The sequence below is a fragment of the Salvelinus namaycush genome, chromosome 26 (assembly GCF_016432855.1).
Source record: "Salvelinus namaycush isolate Seneca chromosome 26, SaNama_1.0, whole genome shotgun sequence".
NCBI lineage: Eukaryota > Metazoa > Chordata > Actinopteri > Salmoniformes > Salmonidae > Salvelinus > Salvelinus namaycush.
The window spans coordinates 12,167,617-12,192,571 of record NC_052332.1 but is presented as its reverse complement, the minus strand read 5'-3'; the positions used below and the strand labels follow the sequence as shown (position 1 = coordinate 12,192,571).

The 24,955-nt window shown below is 43.7% G+C and overlaps 1 protein-coding gene and 1 pseudogene across 1 annotated transcript; one reads left to right on the top strand and one right to left on the bottom strand.

The window, feature by feature from the left end:
• Nucleotides 1-232: 232 nt before the first annotated feature.
• LOC120021879 (cholesterol 25-hydroxylase-like protein 2) lies at nucleotides 233-1,153 on the bottom strand. The gene has a single exon (XM_038965722.1). It carries the CDS (start codon nucleotides 1,151-1,153, stop codon nucleotides 233-235), a length of 921 nt encoding a protein of 306 aa, XP_038821650.1.
• A 705-nt stretch (nucleotides 1,154-1,858) lies between these two features.
• On the top strand, nucleotides 1,859-7,878 carry LOC120021878 (annotated as a pseudogene).
• The last annotated feature ends 17,077 nt before the right edge of the window (nucleotides 7,879-24,955 follow it).

Below are 24,955 nucleotides of genomic sequence, written 5' to 3'. Positions count from 1 at the left end.
TCAATATCATACAAAACCAGAGATCTGATAGAGCGCTACAGAGCGCAGTTAGTGTAAAGTCATTACATTTCATGAACACAAAGAAAGATGGAAAAGAGGGAAGAGTGAGAGAGAGAGAGAGAGGTGGACAGAGAGAAAGACAGGAGAGATGGAGTAAGGAAGGGAGAAAGATTGGATGAAATACACACAAAAAGCGGTCAAGGGAGAGAGGGAGGAGAAAAAAAAGCAACACTCAAGGTCCTTTATCCTTCTTCCCTTTCAGACCTTCCTCAACATATTTATCTTTGGAGGGGGTGGGCACCATGTTAGTCCCCCCCAGCCAGTCCCAGTGGGAGAAGAACGGGGCAAAGTTTGTCCCGGGCATCCGGTGGTGAGCGTCGTGTTTGGGGGGTCCGCCCCACAGGCCGAAGGGCACCAGGCGGTGCAGCGACCAAGGGAAGTCGTAGCCACAGTGGTCCTCAGTGGACACACATATGGTGAACACCATGAAGCCCCAAGCGGTCAGGCAGTGGCACTGCAGCAGGAGGGGGTCCACAGTGGTCCAGAAGCCCGAGCTGATCAGCTCCCAGGCGGACACATACTGGGTAACCAGGCTGAAGGGCTGAAGGTACTGGTGGTGCATGGCATGGAAGGTACGGTACAGCCATGGGACTCTGTGGTGTAGAAGATGCCAAAGGTAGAACTGGAAGTCAAATACCACCATGCACCCCAGGATGCCCAGGAGGAAGCTCATTAGAGTGGGTGCGTCACGGGGGAGCGGGATAGGAGGCCTCCACAGCCACTGGCCCACAGCAGCAGGGAAGATATAGACCAGGTGGTTGTAGGCTGTGAGATACAGGGTGGTCCAGATGTTGTCCCAGGTGACAGGTCTGTCTGGGTGGAGCTTGTAGCTGTTGAGGGCTGGCCAGCTGGGGGCCAGAAGGTCTAGCAGGGTGTAGAGGGTCACCAGAAGAAGGTAGGTAGAGACAGAGATGACCACAGGAAACAGAGGGCTCCGCAGCTCAGCCTGGTGGTGCTGCAGGAGGTAGTCCCACGCCGGCTGGAGGACGGACTGCTCCGGGAGCCCCAGACCCAGGGTCAGGGTCAGGTTAGCCACGGTCAGGTGAGACATCCAGGGGAGAGACACACCGCTGAACAAACCGCCTGCACTCATTGTGTCCCAACTAAAGTCTAATAGTCTCAGAGGATTCATTTATATCTGGGTTGGTTGCAACAGACTCCACAAGAATGGCAAAGATACTTCCAGCTGTAATGTAATGTTTGTTTTTCTGCAAAAGGCAAATAATCTGGTGCCGTAGTGCCAAATTAGGTTGGCGGTCGATCTTAGCCTCTTATGTAGATCGAGGCGCCACCTCCTCCTCCCCCCCTCCCCCTCCCACATTTCTGACCCAGATCTGAGAGAGCTGCCTCCCGCTGTTCAGAAGTGACAAAGACAAAGTCAAGTGTGTTTTCTTTACTGGCATTGAGGAGAAACAATACACTGTGGTCAAAGCCAAACGTTGGTCCTCATGTATTAATGCAGAAACTTGTGAACTGTCAAATTTGATAATTTTGGTTAAATCAGTTGATTATTAATTAAAAACAACTTTTAAAAAATATATGTTTTCCAATTTTTCGTTTTTTCTTTCTTTCTCTCTCCATCTCCTCTCTTCCTGTCCCTCTCTTCCCATCTCTCTCTCTCTTCCTCTCTCCCTCTCCTCTCTTCCTCTCTCTCTCTCCTCTCTTTCTCTTATGGACTTGTTGTTGGAGGTCAACAGTAATAAATCATAGAAAGCTGTCAAAAGTGACTTTGAGTTCAAAGGCTCCACATTATTCATGCTGCATTACACTTGTGTTTTTGTGTGGTTCGTCTTGCATCATGCTGGTTAGAATAAGGTCTGATGGTTAGAAGTGAAAGGAGGCAAGTGGAGCGGACCACAGAGATGGTTTCTATGGTGGAGCTCAAGTGATCACTCTCTAACTCAAAGGAGGCTTTATATTATTATTATTATATTATCTAAATGAACCAAATAAGGTAATGAATTCTGATCCAGCGTTTTGCGATGGTCATGGAGCATTATAGCGTCATGAAACACATGTTGACTGCACAGGCTCTCTGAGAACGCTAGAGGGCAGTCAAGTATCATTGCACGAAAGACGGTTCTGCTCTGGAACAGAGAAGGTAGTTTCTGAAGTTTTACACTTACTTTATTGGAATGTTGATTCCAAAACATTCCGTTTTGTGGACACAAACTCCCTTCTGAGGGCTGCAACGGAAAATCCCCCTAATGTATAGTTTTTCATGAATACCTGAAACTGCATGTGAAGTTCTTCGTTTTTCTGTCTAATATTATAACAAGTTGATGTGCGGAGCATATTGTTGGGAAATCAAATTCAATGTGAACTGATGTCACTGTAAACTGTGTAATCTACAGAATAATTTACAGAATATCGTCGTTTAAATTGTGGCGGTGACTCATTCGTCTCGATCCAATGCGAGAGTAATCCGGTTAGGTTTACATATATCCTTTAATTATGACATCTTAGAGTATTGATGTATACACTGTCTAGGTGGCTGAGTACATCAGGAAGTGCATAGAGGATGTTGTTCCCACTGTGACGATTAGAACTTCTCCAAACCCTGTGCAACTGGGTCCTGGACTTCTTGACGGGCCGACCCCAGGTGGTGAAGGTAGGCAACAACTTGACTTGCCTAGTTAAATAAAGGTAAAATATAAATAAATAAAAAGACAAACTTCTACAGAGCGCATCCTGTCGGGCTGAATCACCTCCTGGTACGGTAATTTCACCGTCTGCATCTGCAGGGCTCTCCAGAGGGTGGTGCAGGCAGCCCAACGCATCACCGGGAGCACACTGGGCATCTACAGCAGCCGGTGTCACAGGAAGGCCAAGAAGACCATCAAGGACCTCAGCCACCCGAGTAATGGCCTGTTCACCCCGCTACCTTCTAGAAGGTGGAGACAGTACAGGTGCATCAAAGCTGGGACAGAGAGACTGTTAAATAGTCACCACCAGCCAGCCTCCACCCAGTGCCCTGCCCTGAACTTAGTCACTGTTACTAGCCGGTACTCTACCCTGCACCTTATAGACTGCTGCCCTATGTGCATAGTCATTGAACACTGGTTACTTTAATAATGTTTACATACTGTCTTACCCACTTCATATGTACACTGAGTGTACAAATCTCTTTCCATGACATAGACTGGCCAGGTGACTCCAGGTGAAAGCTATGATCCCTTATTGATGTCACTTGTTGAATTAACTTCAATCAGTGTAGATGAAGGGGAGGAGACAGTTTAAATAAGGATGTTAAAGCCTTGAGACAATTCAGACATGGATTATATACAGTATGTGTGCCATTCAGAGGGTGAATGGACCAGACAAGATATTTAAGTGCCTTTGAAAAAGGTTGGTATGGTAGTAGGTGCCAGGCGCACCGGTTTGATTGTGTCAAAAACTGCACCACTGCTGGGTTTTTCACGCTCAACAGTTTCCTGTGTGTATCAAGAATGGTCCGCCACCCAAAGGACATCGAGCCAACTTGACACAACTGTGGAAAGCATTGGAGTCAACATGGGCCAGTATCCCTGTGGAACGAGTTGGACACCTTGTAGAGTCCATGCCCCGACAAATTGAGGCTGTTCTGAAGGCAAAAGGGGTTGCAACTCAATATTATGAAGGTGTTCCTAATGTTTTGTACACTCAGTGTAAATACTGTATTCTAGTCAAGGCTCATCCTATATAACTAATGCTGTACACACCTTTTCTATTCATATACTGTCTATACTGTCTATATACACCATCATATATACAGTATTTACAGTGGTGTACAGAACTTAAGTAAAAATACTTTAAAGTACTACTTATCACCATCAAGCCAGGCCGACGTGAAGGTGCTCTGGACATGCTTACAGTAGAACAGTTTTCTACAACTACTCCGGGAGCGACGGAGACAAATACAAGCTCAACACGGGAGAGCTGAAACAACTATTGAACAGTGAACTCACTGTCTTCCACACGGTGAAGAAGATGTCCAATATCCATCATTTATCATTTTCAATATAGTTTTACAGTATTTTGATATTCTCTTCACTTGACCAGGTTTAACAGTTGAAAGGCCCATAATCGGTATATTTCTGAGGACCTTACATGAATGGGCCTAGGAAAAAATGTCTGACCTCTTATGACACTATTTCACTGTGTCACGATCGTCGTATGGTGAAAGAGAGGACCAAGGCGCAGCGTGATAGCAATACATCTTCTCTTTTTTAATGAAGACGAAACAACCACTTTTACAAACTAACAAAAAACCGACGAACGTGACGCTATACAAACAAAATGTGCTGACACTAAACAATACACCTAGACAATATCCCACAACCTACCTAATGACTATGGCTGCCTTAAATATGGCTCCCAATCAGAGACAACGATAGACAGCTGTCTCTAATTGAGAACCAATCTAGGCAACCATAGACTTTCCTAAACACCTACACTGAACACAATCCCATGAACTCTACAAAAAAAACCTAGACAATTCAACCACCCAAGACGAGACAAACACACACAAACATCCCCCATGTCACACCCTGACCTAACTAAAATAATACAGAAAACAAAGATAACTAAGGCCAGGGCGTGACACACTGTTGTTTTTGTGAAACTGTAAAACGTGAACAGGAAAAAGGAAAACGACTGTGTACGTTCTATTCGTGTTAAGCTGTTTTTACTTGGCACCACGTAGTAAAAAGTGGCACAAGGTATTGCCCTCTCCTCCTCAAACAGTGACATGTTTTTGAATAGATGTAGCACATTAGCTGTGTGCTGAACCTGAAGTAATATGTTGTCTTGAATTAGAGACATCCTTGTGACAGTTGGAGTAGTGGAACCCACGTATTTAGATGAAATAATAACAACACGTCCGGCTGTCGTTACGTCGACAACATGTTCATTATTGGAAATGCTTTGGTTTAGTGGAGCGTGAACTTTTCAACTTGTTTTCTTTCCTTCCGTTGATTTCATGGTGATCAACAGTGAGGATTATGCAGACTCGTGGATATGTTCGGGGGCTTCTTAATCCTACTTGATTACCCATTGAGACTTGAAAGATGAACAAGACAACTAAGTGCATATTGAATTTGCAAATGTCCAGTGTTTAAAAAAACACACTCACTCAACTCGTTGTTGTACAAATTCATGTTGTCTGTTATGTTAATTTTGTTCTAATTTTAGACCTAGGCCTACGACACACAATTTACATGATTCTCAAAGATGTGAAGAGTGGCAATTTCGTTTTTATGTTCTTCAATATACCTCAGTGGCTACAATTTGATCACTCTTTTGTCGCCGAGAATTTTCCTGCATAGCAGGAAATGCAAACTTGTAGTGTATTCAAGGTTTAAAAAGGTTTCTAAAGTTTGTCATTTCCACTTTAAAATGTCAGACTTGAGTTGCCCTAACGAAAAATGTATCAACCCCTAATAAATGTATCCATGAATTATAATCCACATAATAATTCACATTTTCTGTTGCTGCAGGAATATTTTCCTGCTGTAGAAAACTGGCTTGTATTAAGATCCTAGTCTTACATCTACAGAAAGCATACAACTAGAACACAGTTGATTAAGAGAATGGTAGAGTTATCCACTTGTCCAAAAAGGAAAGCAAGAAAGAAACACTAATGCATAGGGCAATTATTTGATATTCTCCTTCTACATTATGCTGGATTAGTTTCCTTGCTGTGAAGTTTTGAGTTCTGGTTAAATTGAGTATAACTTCATTATTTTGTTACTCTCCACTGCCCTCTGTGAGTGAGGGGTTGAAGAGACAAATCTCTCCTCCTTCGATTTTCCTCTCCCCCTCTATTCCCTCGTGTTTTCTCACTACATCTCCTCCCTCACTCTGATAGAAGGAAGCCTCAGGTGTCTACGCATCATCAGCAGTGGCCCACATCACCTCCAAATCTAGACTTAGACTACTCCCTTCTGATGTCACTAGTCTCCATCCACTGACGTACCTCTGACAAGTATAGAGACGGTGTCCTGGTACCAGTCTTGCACACATTTAGGACGCGTCACAAAAGTATTCCTAGTCCCTATAAACTACTTGTCAAAAGTAATCCAAGTCCCAATGAACTATTTGTCAAAAGTATTCCTAGTCCCTATAAACTACTTGTCAAAAGTATTCCTAGTCCCTATAAACTACTTGTCAAAAGTATTCCTAGTCCCTATAAACTACTTGTCAAAAGAATCCTAGTCCCTATAAACTATTTGTCAAAAGTATTCCTAGTCCATATAAACTACTTGTCAAAAGTATTCCTAGTCCCTATAAACTAATTGTCAAAAGTAATCCTAGTCCCTATAAACTAATTGTCAAAAGTATTCCTAGTCCCAATAAACTACTTGTCAAAAGTAATCCTATTGCCGATAAACTCCTTGTCACAAGTAATGCACTATGTAGTGAATATGTGGCCATGTGGGATGCAGACTCATACTGTAGCTTCATATCCTAGGGTCAACATTGAGCTAATTAGTGATTAAAACATTTAAAATTCATAACCTATCACTGAGTAATTCTGTCATTGATCAATCACACTGTATGCTGAGGCGATAGATACTGCTTACTGTTGAATTAGATCCAACGTTGTTAACTTGGGCCAAAAAGTAACTTTTCAAGTAAATGTCAATGAAGATTTGCACATATCCAATCAAACTATCAAATCAGGATATGGCCCCCTGAGCTGTGTGTTTGTGTGTGTGTGTTTGTGTGTGTTACATACCTCCATTAGCTCCATATCACCACAGCCTGAAGTCACCACAGGGCTCTGTATCCCAGACTGGCTTGGCTTGACTGAAAGAAGCCATCCAACGGTCACCAACTCACACACACGGGCAAACACACACACACACACACACACACACACACACACACACACACACACACACACACACACACACACACACACACACACACACACACACACACACACACACACACACACACACACACACACACCTCTGACAGGTCTCAGCTCATGTGTCATTGATTATTACCACTGTCACACTAGCTTCCAGTGGACATTGGCTGTGTGGTGAGGTGCTGTGCCAGTCAGTGCCTTAGGTGGTAATATCCTATCCTTCTAATATCCTGGATGGGACTTCAGCACCATGAATCCAATGACTCAGAGCCTGAGGCGTCTCTCCTCAGATCTCCATCTCAGATCTCATGCTGGGAGATTGACACAGGGCCTAATTGCAGTCTGTTGTCCGGAGGGAACTTATTTATTGGCCAGGCAGCTGAATCCAGACCGGTCAATAGGCGATATAAGACCTATCAGGATTCAGGACGGTCCATTTCCTGGTAGTGCTGTGTGGAGTAGTAGAGTAAGTCAGAGACCTGTGCGTGTCCTGACGTCAACTGGAATAAGCCCAGGGGAACAGAACACTAGAGTTACAGTCTGGAAGATTTGCAGCTGTTCAATGGTTGTTTCATTTATGAGATATGCCTATATCTTTGTAAAGACTTTATAGACTCAAAACGATGTTGATCTCATTGACTTTCAACCCTTGCATAATGGCTGTGCCTATGAATTTGAGCGTGGTTACATTCTCCCAGCCCCATCCCTTACATTATCAAATTGACTTAATCAGGGTTTGAAAATATTGATTGGTGGATAGATCTTTGATAGATTGATTAATTGTTCTTTCTTTTCATTTCCAGTCTCAGCAAGATCCCATGCTGCTGGAGAAGATCATGAATGTTCTGGACTCCAACAAAGACAACGAGGTGGACTTCAATGAGTTTGTGGTTCTGGTGGCGACCCTGACCGTAGCCTGCAATGACTTCTTCCAGGAGCAGCAGAAGAAGAACGCCAACTAACGGTTGAGGCCTAAATGGCTTCCTATTGCTTATATATGCACTATTATTTGCCAACCCTCATAGTGCTATGACCGGTCTATTAATGGTTCTGGCTAAAAGTAGTGCATTGCATAGGGAATAGGGAACCATTTCAGATTGCCCTGTGGATCAAAATAGAATTAGAAACCAACCACACCCCTCACGCTGAACATTGATTTACATTATGGTTTCAGTGCTACTAAAAGCCTCACACTAAATATGTTGTTGTTTTTTGCATCAAGAATGTCAACAGCAGAAGTGCACTAGACTAAAGTAGAAAGCATCCATTGACATACTCTTGCTAGAGATAGGATCCCTCTGTGCCTCCGACGCGTCAAAAACAGATTATTTCAAACAGATGTTAGCACGTTGTCACACTAGCCTAAGTGCCAGACTGTTTCTGTTCTCAACAACACTTCCTGCCGGAGAAGATAACCATAAAAGATCTGTCTCGACCAAAACAGACCGGCACCCAAACAATCATTTTCCTCTGATGCTTGGTTAGTTGATTGATTGATTCTGTCATTCATCCGCCGGTTGGTTCATAGATTTTTGTAATGTAACTCTGAATTTGTCAGAAATGTCAATCCGAAATGTACTTGAGAATGTTCTTGTCGTTGTAGAATTAACCTGTGTCACATGAACTGTGCGTCACGTAATGAGACATTTAAATCCAATGTTACAGTTGCATGAGCGTGTTTCTTATTCGTGCTGAAATTATTCATTTGCCATCCCATGTAAATGATTTTGACAGCATGACATTGTCAAGCAAAGCGATTAGCTTGACAATGATGTTCTTATATTGTGACAGTAACACAGCATAATACTGTTCTGATACCCAAGACCTTGAGTGTGTGTGTTTTAGAGTTTATGTTAGTGTGCACTGTAAAAAAAAAGTTTTTTTAAATAGCCGATTTAAGCAATTGCTTAATCAGCGTTATTCTGTGAGTTGAATGAACTTGAAAAGAACAATCATTTCAGCTACTGTTTTACATTTTGTTACTCAACACACTCTGCTCAAAGTGAGACGAATTTGAATAAGCTTGTTGAGTAAAATTTCAGATTCATGTTTGCTAAAATATCACTCAAAACACGCCCATCATTATCATATTTCCCAGCATTCATTATCGCAGGTTGATTTTCAGAATTGTTTGTTGCAATACCTGTGTTTTTGCATATAATTTGATTGGTTGATTAATCTGATGCTACACAAACATAAATAACATACATGTTTCTAAACTAATCCAACATGTTAATAGTTGGCCTTATTGCACCCGTTATTGAGATGGCTGTTCCAGTTTATATGATTAAGGTCGGCTCAATATTAACTTCTCCTTATCCTGGCAGTCATTCTCAATGTAGGTTGTGGGTCATTAAACGTTCCAATTGTTGGATCTCCTCATTCTGTCTGGATTCCAATAGGAATTACATGTCACTTTGCAAGCCAGCATTATGTGATTTGCAAGCCTGATGTGACCTGTAACCAAGGAGTATCAGACCACTGTGTTAGTGTGTATTTGTAATGTATTGTTTAAAGTGTTTAATTGAAGATAAAATATTCACTTAGACACTTACTTGGTGAAGGCTACAGGACTGAAAGCCATTGAATACAACAACCATGTCTCTGTCACTAACAAATACAGCCATTGGTGGTAACTACACTTCACACAAAAGGCACACTGGGAAATATGCAAAAAGGTAGACTATATTCTCAAATTGAATTGTAGGTTCCCTCAACCTCAAAAAGTTGAGTGAACAAACGTTCTAAGGTTGAATTGTATTTTGGTTCAGCCAGTGGTGGAAAAAGTACCCAATTGTCATACTTGAGTAAAAGTAAAGATACCTTAATCGAAAATGACTCGAGTAAAAGTGAAAGTCACCCAGTAAAATTCTGCTTGAGTAAAAGTATTTGGTGTTAAATATACTTAAGTATCAAAGTATAAATAATTTCACATTTCTTATATAAAGCAAACCAGACAGCATACGTTTCTTGTTTTTTGTATTTACGGATAGCCAGGGGCATGCTCCAACACTCAGACATCATTAACAAACAAAGCACGTGTTTAGTGAGTCCGCCGGATCAGAGGCAGTAGAAATGACCAGGGATGTTCTTTTGATAAGTGTGTGATTAGACAATTTTCCTGTCCTGCTAAGCATTCAAAATGTAACGAGTACTTTTGGGTGTCAGGGAAAATGTATGGTGTAAAAGGAAGTAGAAGTTGTCAAAAATATAAATAGTAAAGTACGGATACCCCAAAAAACTACTTAAGTCGTACTTTCAAGTATTTATACGTAATTACTTTACACCACTGGGTTATGCCCATATGCCCAAATGTTGAGCAACTCACAATCCAATTGCAGCTGGTTACCTTGCAATTGTACGTTGAATCAATATATTTTTTCTACAGCGTCTGTGTGTGCCTGTCCTGTGTGTCCTTCCCCATTACTCCCCTTGGAGGGTTCAGAACATTTCTCAAGGAGAGGTTGCGCTGTGCTTTTGGGAGGTCTCTATATAACGCGCCTGGTGATGCATTCGATGATGCATGATGATGACGATCCACATTAACCAGCTGGCCCCTCCACCACCTGTCAATCAAAGTGACACATGACATCCCTCCTTCAGCAGCAATCAGTGGTGTTTCTCCTTGCGATTCATAAAGTACGCCCATGCTAGAAAGGGCAGAAGAATAAAATGTTTAATTTACAAATGTGATTTTTAACCACTAACCTAACCCTTACAGAAAAAATGGCCATGATTTCACATGTGAAATTTTCACACATTTTGCTAAATCTTCCGAACACTTCACATGGATTTTTACAAGTGATCACATAACCTTTCCAATGTGAAATCATGTGGTTTTGGAACACTTCCCATGTGATGATATTTCACATAAAGTTTCACATGTGCATTCACATTTTTACATGATTCCCCGCAAACAAAAATGAGTCATTAGGATGTCTCTGAAAACCTCCAAATTGCTGAAATAAGTGAATAGAATCAATGATTAACTGATAACTAAAATGGCACTGGTTATGAGTTCAAAACCCAGGTGGGGTCATATTGAAACGTCTGTACTAAATGAACATGTCAAATGTAATCATATTGTCATTGATTCAATATTTGAACACAACTTTTTCTGAGCAGTGTACCACTTACCTTAAAACCCCCATACCATTTCATTACTTCCCTTACAAAAAAAAACACGTGAAATGTATAAAAGTTTTCACATGTTGAGCTAACATTTTCACATGTGAAAACATATTATCATGCTGGTTTTACACAGGGGTGCAACTTTCCCTGTGGACATGGTACCCCCCACAATCTGAAATTACATTTTTCCCCCCCCCCAGTTTTAGCATTGGAATGTGATACAAAAAGAGGCAACGTCGTGATTTAGGACCATGCGGAAGCCTACGAGCGGTTGGGTAGGCTGTTTGGAAAGTTTATCCGACTGAAAAAAAAATCTAATCATAATTATGCCCCCCCTTCCAAAACCAAAGTTGCGCCCCTGGTTTTACATGTCACGTTATCACATTTACTTCACATGTGATCACCTGAAATTGATGTGTTTTTTTTCTGTAAGGGGAACCTTAACTTTTACACTAACCTCACATCCAACCACTGACCCATTACAACCAACAAAGCATCTTTGGGTTTTAGAAAAGCGCCATATAAGAACCATTTTGTTAACAACAACATATACAGTATCTCATGAATTCTCAACAGTTCAAACAATATCACCAGTGTTGTCTGGAACCATCACATTTAGAAGTAGTAGTCTTCATTTCCTTTTTGCAAACCCACATCCACCTCTCTCTACTCTGACACAGACACATCTTTGTGAGGATCCTGAAGCAAAAAGATTAACGAGCCATCATCTACGTAAGCACTAATTCACACACACACACACACACACACACACACACACACACACACACACACACACACACACACACACACACACACACACACACACACACACACACACACACACACACACACACACACACACACACACGCGCGCACACACAAAGGTCATTTCTCAGTTCGGTGTGATTGGTTGTAATTGAGCAAGATAATGAGTCTGTCTGGAGGGAAATGATGTGATGATTATCTTTTTCTTTGACATTTCACAATAGCTGTAATCATAGAGGACCTCTCATCGATTTAGAAATAGTACTTATTTTTCAGAGAATTATAGATTCTCCCTTTGTTAGAGAACTTGTACTTGGCGTGACCCTCTTATCTTTTGCTAGCCCTCTCCCTTGGAGTGATGTCGTTTCTTACAGCTCAAGTTGGCTGTTGTGTCATTTTGTTCCAATGGAAGCATACTACACGAATGCATTGCGTAGCTTGTAAAGTCTCTTCACTTAATATTTGTGTACTGTAAGTGACATGATACGAACAGTCATTTTTACATCATGGCTTCCATGAACGAGCCTAGTGTTGGCAGTGTGTCTCAGTTGGCCTCGTTTGTAACACACACACACACACACACACACACACACACACACACACACACACACACACACACACACACACACACACACACACACACATACAGACACACACACACACACACACACACACACACACACACACACACACACACACATACATACAGACGTGTGCACAAAGCACACGCATGCACGCACCTTCCCTATCACAGCCCCATCTGAAGTCCAATCCCTCTCCTTGTCCTCCTGAGATACTGAGACGTAGCTGAAGCCATGCCGAGTTGGAAACATGAAGAAACACTGAGAGAGACACAGAGTCTATTCCCATACACGTCATGTCGAATTGGTTTACGGAACTGTGAACGCCATTATCCATGCTCCGCGTCACGCACACACACACACACACACACACACACACACACACACACACACACACACACACACACACACACACACACACACACACACACACACACACAGACGCACGCACGCACGCACGCACACACACACACACACACACACACACACACACACACACACAACGGCCTGGAAAGAAACTGAGAAAACCACACGACACAGAGCCTACTGGAGGAAATATATGGAATACTTATTCTGCAGTCCCCAAGCAACAAAATGTTTAATAGACGCACACACAGCTACAGTATGTACTTTACTGAGCATGAACGAAGTGTTGTTATGTGTAACGTAACTAAAGACCTGGAGGAAAGACCACACCTGGAACAATCTACGTCTCTTAACCTTTCAACAATCAAACCATTTACAACACCTCCCCTCCTGCTTATCAAACTATTTTCTACTCCTCCCTTCGCCAATCATTGGCTGTGTATCTACTCACCCAATCCAGTCCCTGTTATTGTAATATTGTCTGTCAAAACACCTTCTCCCATCATGTCTTGCTCACAAACCTCTACTACGCCGTTCGCCTCTCAGCCTCGCTGTTGAAATCAGTTGGTTCTTGGTGTTTCATGCTTTAGAGCAGGGCTCTCCAGCCCTGTTCCTGGAGCGCTACCTTCCTGCAGCTTTTCAATCCAACTACAGTTGTAACTAACCTGATTCAGTTTATCAACCAGCTAATTCTTAGAATCAGGTGTGCTAGATTAGGGTTGGTGCGAAAACTTTCAGGACGGTAGCTCGCCAGGAACTGGGTTGGAGAGCCCTGCTTTAGTTTTATATTCAGTCCGTTGCTGCCTTCGGGTTGTTTATACCTCGTTCCTCTCGTATCACGGACCAGCAAGCTACCTGCCTACCCAATGTTTCCTCTTCACCAAGCCATAGTCCACATAAGGGCAGGTCACACATGGCAGGCAGCCCACTTCTGATTTCTGCCAAATTAGCTGCAAAAGACTTGATCTGATTGATCAAAAAAACAATTTGTGGCAAAATAATCAGAATTGGGCTGCCTGTGTAAACACAGATGTCGCATCATGCTAATGTTAACCTTTTATTGGCCACCATACTATTTAGACTCACACAATCTAGGAATGCCTATCGCTATGTAATGGCATGGAGATCCATCCTGCCATGATTCATTTCTCTCTTATCTTGCTCCCTTCTCACTTTTCTTCCACTAAACTACAGTACTTCTCCCTCTCTCCGGTTGGTCGCCTAAAGCTGCCACTCCTCCCTGGGGCTACAACCACATCCACCTCCACCCATGTTGCCCGCCTCCTGATAATACCATGCTCCCAATAATGGTCTGGGGCTGTTTTTCATGGTTCGGGCTCGGCCCCTTAGTTCCAGTGAAGGGGAATCTTAACGCTACAGCATACCATCACATTCTAGACAATGCTGTGCTTCAAACGTTGTGGCAATAGTTTGGGAAAGGCCCTTTCCTGTTTCAGCATGACAACACCCCCATGCACAAAGCGAGGTCCATACAGAAATGTTTTGTCGAGATCGGCGTGGAAGAACTTGACTGGCCTGCACAGAGCCCTGACAGCAACCCCATCGAACACCTTTGGGATGAATTGGGAACGCCAACTGCGATCCAGGCCTAATCACCCAACATCAGTGCCCGACCTCACTAATCCTCTTGTGGCTGAATGGAAGCAAGTCCCCGCAGCAATGTTCCAACATCTAGTTGAAAGCCTTCCCAGAAGAGTGGAGGCTGTTATAGCAGCAAAGGGGGGACCAACTCCATATTAATGGCCATGACTTTGGAATGAGATGTTTGAGGGGCAAGTGTCCAACATACTTTTGGTCATGTAGTGTACTTCTCAGGCTCTCCGGGTTGGTCGCCTAAGGCTGCCACTCTTCCCTGGGGCTCAACCACATCCACATCCACCTCCACCCATGTTGCCCACCAACTGATAATATCATGCTTCCAAGGTCCACCATGATGACATCCCCTGCGGCCTCCACTGCCGTATTCCACCACCATCAACTAGGCCCAAACCAGCTCCAGACCTGGATTCTCACACAGCTTCCACAGACTACGACCTGGCATCCGACACAGCCTTCTGCTTTCACGTCGCTGCGGCTACAGCTCCACCTGACGGCCCAGCAGCTTCCAGCAGGCCACACTCTCTCCCTCTCCCCGCTCTCTCTTTTTACCTGGACACAGGTACTCTTCCCTCTCCACTATCTCCCCCCTTTCTCTTATGCACCCGAACAAAGATGACGATCCAGCATCTGCCACAGCCTCAACAGCTCCCTCTGCTGGCCCAGCGATGCCCATTCCTACTGCGTCTTCCAGCGCTGCTCCCCCTGCAGGCCCGGAGGTTGCAGCCATCTTGTCCTCATGCCACAGGCCACAATCCCATCCCTCCCCACCCCAAGCGCAACGTGCAACATCCCCCTTCACTATCCTGACCATCTCCAGGCTTGCCTGCACTCCACCATCAGACCACATAGGATTCTTCGCCTATGCAAGCTATCTGGCATCTTCCCCATTGAGTCTAGTTCTTCAAGGTTTCTTCCTTCTAGGGAGTTTTCTTCTGCTAGCTTTCAATGTCAACAGAATTGCTTCTTAACAAACTTCAATCTGATCCTGTCCGCAATCCACCATAAGACCCTCTACACATCAAGTTATGGCTGCCCGCGACTTCAAGATCATGACTAGAAGCTATCATACAACCACTATAGACTTCCTTTTCCACATGTGAACAATGCTATACAAGAACCATTCTTCCTAAGTAATTCTTCAAACTACAAGATCTAAGCTCAAGATTGCCCCATCTTCACCACCAAATGCAGTAAGAGGACTTCACTACCTCCTTCCTATCTCAACTCAGATGTTTCCCATCCACATAATCTGTCCCCTGGTCCCTGGACTCTTAGGCAATGAGAACTATGATCTTTCCATTCCAACCACCAAACCCTCTGACATGTTCACGCTGCTTTGTTCACAGACGTCTCGGGAGTCCTGACCCTTCCTTTTTGGGGATTAACTCTGCGCCGAGAAGCAGAGACCACCAATAATCCCACCCCAAAACTCAGTCTTCATCTCCCCTTCCCTATCCTGTGACGACCAAGCAACTATCCTCCCGAACCATCAAGGTCCACCAACCATAAGAACCATCAAGCTCCTCCAACCATCCTGTACCATCAAGCTCCACCAACCATCTGAACCATCAAGCTTCACCAACCATCCTGAACCATCAAGCTCCACCAACCATCCTGAACCATCAAGCTACTCCAACCACCCTGAACCATCAAGCTCCACCAACCATCCCGAACCATCAAGCTCCACCAACCATCCTGAACCATCAAGCTCCACCAACCATCCTGAACCATCAAGCTACTCCAACCATCCTGAACCATCAAGCTCCACCAACCATCCTGAACCATCAAGCTCCACCAACCATCCTGAACCATCAAGCTCCACCAACCATCCTGAACCATCAAGCTCCTCCAACCATCCCGAACCATCAAGCTCCTCCAACCATCCCTCCTTCGAGCATCCTGAACAGTCACGCTCACCTTCAATCATCTAGTGTCTTCCTCTCAAATCCTGCCTACAAAGACATTTCCATTCTACAACCACCTATCATCAAACCTCACTCCAAGCTCAAGCTCATTTCAGCATGACATCATTCTCTATTCATACCTTGCAACCTTTCCTGCATTAAGCTATCTCAAACGTGCATAGCTATACGTTGAAGGTGTGGTCTGTACCTAGTGAATACATGTTAGAACACCAAAAGAGCTGTGTATCCCATAGAAAACCTACTAGTCTTCAGTACTAGAAGCATGTCGTTGTCACAGTAGATAATCATGAAGAGTCCCACGTTGAGTTGAGTTTAAACTGGTGCGTCAAAGAAACCCCTTCTCCTGAACTTCCATGTCCCTCCAAGAATGTCTGAACACAGTATCTGTGGTTGATTAAGTTGGGCAATTATATGCAGCTAAAAAAAAAGTCAGCAGTGTGTGCGTGAGTGTGTTACAGTAGAAAGTTATTGGGGCCTGCCAACCTCCAGACAGCAGGGCAGGTACCAGAGCACGCTCTATAGACACCACAGGAGGTTGGTGGCACCTTAATTGGGGAGGACGGCTCATGGTAATGGCTGGAATGGAATACATGGAATGGTCATCGAACTCATCAAACACGTGGTTTCCATGTGTTTTGTTGCCATTCCATTCGCTCCTTTCCAGCCATTATTATGAGCCGTCCTCCCCTCAGCAGGCTCCTCTGATGGACACTATGAATATAACTCAGAACAACTATTACCTGTCCCTTAAGATGGTTTCCTTATATGGCTGCCCTGCAGCACACAAACAATCACACACACACCGTTCCTTTTGACCGCTGTCTCTTCCCATCACACAGACACAGCCCTCCCTCTCTCCTTCAGAAAGCCTCATTTATTTATTTGGTGGCAACATTTATCTCCTTCTCCTCTTGCCAAACCCTGAGCGGTCCCCATCAGCCTCTGACGTCTACAGAACTGATGATGAAGGGCTTGTTTTGCCATTTGAGCATAAACTGCTACCATCGATCACTCCCCCTCACGTCATGCTATGTTTGGGATAGGGAGATGGAGGGTTGTGATGGTAGATTTTTCTTTTCACAGCAACAGCCCATTTTTTAACACTAGAATAACTTCAGATGGTTCCTTGGTGTCGGTCTCTGTGTCTGTCTCCGTGGTCTTTCACCTAACAATGGGGCTTCATACTGAAAGGATCGGCTCTCGCTGGTGCCTGTTATCTGTAGTAGATCTGTGGTCCTTCTCTCTCTAATCAATTTCCTGAATGCAACAGGAAGTCAGCAAAGCCTGACAGGACTGACTGACTGTATGTCAGCGATAGCCACAACCAGGGTCTATCTACACTCCAATTGCCAGGGATCAGCCATCAGTAGGCTGATAGAGGGAAACGTTTCCTCCAATGGGGACGGAGGACTGTATTGTTCAGAGGCATATCAGCCTATTAGAAAAAGACACTCAAACCACTACATCCAAGGTTGTCCTTTACAGTTTCTCTCTGTATGCCCCCAAAATAACGTAAAGAGGGAAAGCGAGAGAATAATAGAGAGAGAGAGAGCAAGAGAAAGAAAGAGAGGGATAAGAGTGAGAAAACGAGAGAAGGAAAGGGATAGAGGGAGAAAGAGAAAGAATAAGTGTGAGATTTTTCTCCCCCGTTAGATGTAAAGAGACAGAGAGACGGATCGTTCAGACGTTTTCACACCGTGGTGCTCTCCTTCAGCGACAGATGGAAGCTCATGCTAACAAACAACACGTGAGGTCCAGCCTCCAGGACAGTTTTCCAGGACAGGTGGGTTTGTTCTGCCAAACAGCATTGGTCATCCCCTGGGGCCTAATGACAGACAGAGTGAACGAGAGATGGAGAGAGTTGCCATCATAGAAGTACAATGAACTAGATTACTAGAAAGAGAATCCCATTCAAATCTATACTCTGTGGTCATCACTATCTAACCATTCTATGTAACGCACGTACGCACGCGCACACACACACATACACACACATACATACACACACACCACACACAGCATGCCCCCCTCCTACCCTATGGGTTTCAGTATTGAGTGGGATAATCTTCCTGTTTCAGTGTAACTGAAGGGTTTGCATGGTCTTTGCGTCAGTTATGACTATGGTTGCACATTTTGGGGAATATTCAGAGGTGGAAACTTTCCGTGGGAATTAACGGGAATATATGGAATTAATGGAAATATTAGCAAATTAATATTAATACCATTTAAAACAAGATGTTTTTTGCATTGGATATATTTATCATAACATATGGAAACAGAAACATAAACCTTTTACCTTATCATAAGTAGACATAATTGCAAATGATTAAATCCTTCCAATAGAAATAAAAACAACAATTTAGTTACGAATTGAACTTTAATTAAATGAATTGACTCTTCACATGGGATGATTTCACTGAACAACAAAAGAAAGGGAATATTGAATGATCCCCAATGATCCATCGCATCTCCCAAAAACGTTTCCAACATACATCTGTAAAATGATAGTCTAGAAACTAAAGTTTTTGTTGTCTTCCTCTCAGGCTTCCATGTCTTCTCCCTGGACCTCCTCAATGTCCACCTCTTGAACATCAGACTCTGAGGCCTCCTCTTCACTGTCACTTTCCAACCTTGTTGAGGATGGCTCGTTGTCAGGCTCAAAAAGCCTCAAATTTGCCCGGATGGCCATCAATTTTTCAACCCATGTATTGGTCAGCGTGTTGCGTGCTTTAGTGTGTGTTCCCAAACAAGGACCAGTTGCGCTCTGAGGCGGCTGATGTTGGTGGGATTTGGAGGATGATGGAGGCAACAGGGGAAAGAGCCTCAGATCCACAAAGTCCCTTCCACCAGGTGGCTGATGAGATATGTTGGCACGACTGCCATATTGCATCTCCATGCCAAAGCTTTTGCTTGGAAGTGTACTTCGCCAGACTGCCAAGAACCTTGCCCTCATCCAGGCAAAGGTGGCGAGACACAGTAGTGATGACACCATAGGCCTTGTTGATCTCTGCACCAGACAGGATGCTCTTGCCAGCATACTTGGGGTCCAACATGTACGCTGCGGCATGTATGGGCTTCAGGCAGAAGTCTTCATGCTTTTTTATGTATTTCAGAACTGCAGTTTCCTCTTCTTGGAGCAACAGTGAAGTGGGCAGGGATGTCCTCTCTTACATCTGCAAGCAGAGTCTGAACATCAGACAGGATGGTATTGTCTCCCTCAATCCGTGCAATGGCTACTGCTATAGGTTTCTGGAGTTTCAGGCTGCTTTCCACTCTCTCCCAAAATACATCATCTAGGAGGATCCTCTTGATGGGGCTGTCCATATCGGCAGACTGTGATATGGCCATTTCTTAGAGACTCCTTCCCCTCCAGGAGACTGTCAAATATGATGACAACACCACCCGACAGGTGTTGTTGGCCAGCTTCAATGTGGTGCTCTTATTCTTCTCACTTTGCTTGGTGAGGTAGATTGTTGCTATAACTTGATGACCCTTCACATACCTAACCATGCCCTTGGCTCTCTTGTAGAGTGTATCCTTTGTTTTCAGTGCCATGATGTCCTTGAGGAGCAGATTCAATGCATGAGCAGCACAGCCAATGGGTGTGATGTGAGGGTAGGACTCCTCCACTTTAGACCAAGCAGCCTTCATGTTCGCAGCATTGTCTGTCACCAGTGCAAATACCTTCTGTGGTCCAAGGTCATTGATGACTGCCTTCATCTCATCTGCAATGTAGAGACCGGTGTTTCTGTTGTCCCTTGTGTCTGTGCTCTTGTAGAATACTGGTTGAGGGGTGGAGATGATGTAGTTAATTATTCCTTGCCCACGAACATTCGACCACCCATCAGAGATGATTGCAATATAGTCTGCTTTCTCTATGATTTGCTTGAACTTCACTTGAACTCTGTTGAACTCTGCATCCAGCAAATGAGTAGATAAAGCATGTCTGGTTGGAGGAGTGTATGCTGGGAGAAGAACATTCAGAAATCTCTTCCAATACACATTGCCTGTGAGCATCAGAGGTGAACCAGTTGCATACACAGCTCGAGCAAGACATTCATCAGCATTTCTCTGACTACGTTCCTCCATTGAGTCAAAAAACTTTGAATTCCAGGAGGACCATGAGCTGTTGCTATCGATAAGGTGTCTGATTCATCATTTTCACCTCGAAAAAAAAGTAGAGGTACTTTTGTCAGAGGTTGCTTGTTGTGAGCACTGAGGGAACTTTATGCACTTGGCCAGATGATTCTGCATCTTTGTTGCATTCTTCACATATGATTTGGCACAGTATTTGCAAATGTGCACAGCTTTTCCTTCTACATTAGCTGCAGTAAAATGTCTCCACACATCAGATAGTGCCCGTGGCATTTTCCTGTAAAGATTAGATTATTATATTTTTTCAACCAAATACAATTCCATGTACAGATAAATAGTTACGCAGTTAGATTAAACATCTCCTTTGTAAGATAAATGTTTTAAAATGAAACATGTATGGAAACAGGTGAATTTACACTCCTCAGTTAGCAGGCTCAAGAAAGCTAAAACCCACATGGTACAGCAGCAAAAACTAACTAGCAGAAATTGTTAACTAGTTAGAAATTATTTAAACACACTTTGCTGTAGTCTACTATTTACTAGTTAACAAAAAAATCATGTGTCATATAAAATATATTCACCCCACCCATTATTGTAATCAAAACTTACCAGAAAGCATGTAGCCCTTGGCTCAGGCAGTGTAGTAGTGTGGGCTCAATAGCATCTCATTAGCGTGCAAGATCTTGAGAATCAGCTGTACATGTGATGGAAGAGTGCACTGCACATGTGATGGAAGAATGCACTGTGCATGCAGAGGCTTGCAATTCCATTGAATTGGGGATAGTTTAACCAAAATATGCCACAAGACCTATTTCCTTATGTGTATCCCACAAAAAAGGTTAACCGTTATAAGCTAACTTTTTTGATGAATTTAAGAAAAATTCCCCAAATTCCAGGGCTTAACTTAACATGGAAAATTTCCGGGAAAATTCTGGGAATTTACCGGAAAGTTTCCGACACTTTGCAACCCTAGTTATGAAGTCCCTTGTGATTCCTGTTTTACTGTAAGACTTTCACTTCTTATGACTTGCTTGCTGCAGGAGAAATGGGACAGTTTCCATTGAGAGGGAATGTGGTGACTGACATGATTGCTGCAGTTTTTCCACCTGCACTAAAAGGTCAATGTCATCATGAGACAATCAAGGGACATGAAGAACTATAAAGAGGAAATATATATTAGGCAGTATACAGTATATATCCAAAAGAAAAATAGTAAAATAGAAAGAATCAGAGGAACGTTATCGCTCTTCAACAATGTCAACAGGAATCATTCCTGTCCTAAGAGGGGATCGGTGAGGCAGAAAGCACCATGGAAGCAGGGCCCAGGGTAAGGACATGTAAGCTTACACTGTTATCTGGAGACAAAGCTCAGGAGGCCCCTTCCGTGTCAATCTCCCTGCCGATCAGAGTCACTCTGTCAGGTGGTGGGACACTGGTATGTGGGGGTGGAGATAAGACAAGGGGTCACTGTCACGAGGGAGGAGAGTTAGCGATACGGCAAAGGAGAGGGGAGGGGATCAAATCAAATACATCAGAGAAGAGAGGAGATGAGAAAAGCTGTAATGGCTACTGCTGATACCAGGCGATACCTGAGAGGAAGAGAGGAGGAGGAGGAGGAGAAGCACAACCCAGTGGAGGAAGAGAGATTAAAGTCCAGTCATACAGGGGAAATACACTCAGATCGATAGTGTAGGTCTTAAACAGGCAGGGAGAAAATGGATGAAGAGAAATGAGATATGGTCGGCCCCTGATGAGTGCACATTGGTTCAGTTCTGCAGAGCTGTATAACCCTGGGCGCTGGATGATTTTCTGACCCCCTGAAAACATCTTTGTTTTATTATTAATATTTCTTCAGAGCTTCAGGGCATTATTTCCATTTGGTTGATTTGTCAGTCTCTCTCTCTCTATTTATCTCCCTCTCTCTCGTTTTCTCTCCCTCTCTCTTTCCTCTGTCTCTTTTCTCTCTCTCTTTTTTCAATTTTTCTCTCTCTCTTTCTCTCTCTCTCTTTCTTTCTATCTCTCTCTCTCTCTCTAAACACCAGTTTATAGTGTTTAGTGTTACATAATGGGGAAAAGAAAAGTGTGTCTAATTTATTCTTCAATATTTAGCCCCATTAGAGACTCGACTGCCTAAGTAGAAAATGACCATGTAATATGGTAATGAGGGCAAGAAATACCTCCATAAAAACACACAAAATATAGCTTTATTTTCAGATCTGTAATGGACTGTCATCCATTAGACAAAAAGTACTTTTATCACCCTGACTCTTTATGGCTGGGTTGAAGGTACAAACAATGCCTAGGTCACCATCAAGACCTACGTAAAATAATAATTACTCAACAGGACCATTAGCACGGTTCGGTTTAAAAGGACCTCATGCCTGATTCATCCTCTTTGGCATTTCCCTTCTATCAAAGTGCATATCCCCTTTGTCTATGTTTAGATTTAACATGCTTGGAAAACATTGCAAATCGTGTGCATTTTGTCCTGCTATGATGATGGACATTTATGTAATGTAACAAAACACCTGGCACTAGTGTCCTCTGTTCTGGAGTCTGGCAGTAGTGTCCTCTGTTCTGGAGTCTGACAGTAGTGTCCTCTGTTCTGGAGTCTGGCACTAGTGTCCTCTGTTCTGGAGTCTGGCACTAGTGTCCTCTGTTCTGGAGTCTGACAGTAGTGTCCTCTGTTCTGGAGTCTGGCAGTAGTGTCCTCTGTTCTGGAGTCTGACAGTAGTGTCCTCTGTTCTGGAGTCTGGCAGTAGGGTCCTCTGTTCTGGAGTCTGACAGTAGTGTCCTCTGTTCTGGAGTCTGACAGTAGTGTCCTCTGTTCTGGAGTCTGACAGTAGTGTCCTCTGTTCTGGAGTCTGACAGTAGTGTCCTCTGTTCTGGAGTCTGACAGTAGTGTCCTCTGTTCTGGAGTCTGGCAGTAGTGTCCTCTGTTCTGGAGTCTGGCAGTAGTGTCCTCTGTTCTGGAGTCTGACAGTAGTGTCCTCTGTTCTGGAGTCTGACAGTAGTGTCCTCTGTTCTGGAGTCTGGCAGTAGTGTCCTCTGTTCTGGAGTCTGGCAGTAGTGTCCTCTGTTCTGGAGTCTGACAGTAGTGTCCTCTGTTCTGGAGTCTGGCACTAGTGTCCTCTGTTCTGGAGTCTGGCAGTAGTGTCCTCTGTTCTGGAGTCTGGCAGTAGTGTCCTCTGTTCTGGAGTCTGACAGTAGTGTCCTCTGTTCTGGAGTCTGGCAGTAGTGTCCTCTGTTCTGGAGTCTGACAGTAGTGTCCTCTGTTCTGGAGTCTGGCAGTAGTGTCCTCTGTTCTGGAGTCTGGCAGTAGTGTCCTCTGTTCTGGAGTCTGACAGTAGTGTCCTCTGTTCTGGAGTCTGGCAGTAGTGTCCTCTGTTCTGGAGTCTGGCAGTAGTGTCCTCTGTTCTGGAGTCTGGCAGTAGGGTCCTCTGTTCTGGAGTCTGGCAGTAGGGTCCTCTGTTCTGGAGTCTGGCAGTAGTGTAGCGCTTAAGTGTAACAGCTAGAGCAGGCCTTGAACCAGCAACTCCTGCAGATACAGGTCATACATTTCTCAGGTCACAAAGGCTGTGTTCACACAGGCAGCCCAATTCTGATCTTTTGCCAAATTCTTGGTCAAAAGACCAATCAATGGAAAAAGATACAAATTAGGCTGCCTGTGTAAACGCAGCCATAGGCTCAGAATGAGTTTTCCCAACATGTAATCAGAAATCAATACATATGCCAAAATTGCCTCAGAGCTTCCATCATAGACCCCCCCCCCCCCCTTACACACACACTTATTTTCCACTAGTTTAGGCATTGATGTGAGTCAGTGTGAGACCCATTTCCAATTGAAGATGACTTACAGTCGTGACATCACTGCAGGACTCTTCACACACCTGCGTACCCTCAAACCCGACTGGGGTGATCTCAAATCCTTATCAATTAGCTGTGCTGCTCGGTGGGGTGGTGCACCAGGTGTCTCACCGTGACAATACACACTCTGACCTTTAATCAAGCCAGCACTCGTCAGCAACACCCACACCATGTGGAGAGAGGGGGGGGGGAGAGTATTACTCATACATACGTCAGACATACGGCACTTTTAATGAAGGAGAACTTGAAATGCGGCTTAATGAATCCTTCATGAACCCTTTATAAAGGAAATCAGAAGTAATTGATAAGTAATGTCATGCCATATAAAAGGTGGCAGAAAGGTTGATTGTGTTCAGGGTTTTTTCTTCTTCAACAAACAGGTAGAAGACAGTGGGCTTATTGAGGCTCCGATATTTGTATTTGGGTAATATCACTGAATATCTGTTTGTGATTAATTCTGTGTACAGGAAACCAAATATGAAGTACTGTTTGACCCTAAATAAACCATAAAGCTTTAAACCATCAACCCTTGGTATCAAAAGTAGCCCACTTCTAAAAGTGTCTCATCAAGAGAATTTGTTATTGGTTTGTTTCATGTGCGATGTGGAATAATGCTGCAAAGCAATATATGAATAATTTACTGAATTAATACATTCTAATCTAAATGTAATCATGAACTAGAGGGATTA

Excerpts from the sequence above, each read along its gene's own strand:
- LOC120021879 (XM_038965722.1), bottom strand. The coding sequence starts at position 1,153 with ATGAGTGCAGGCGGTTTGTTCAGCGGTGTGTCTCTCCCCTGGATGTCT.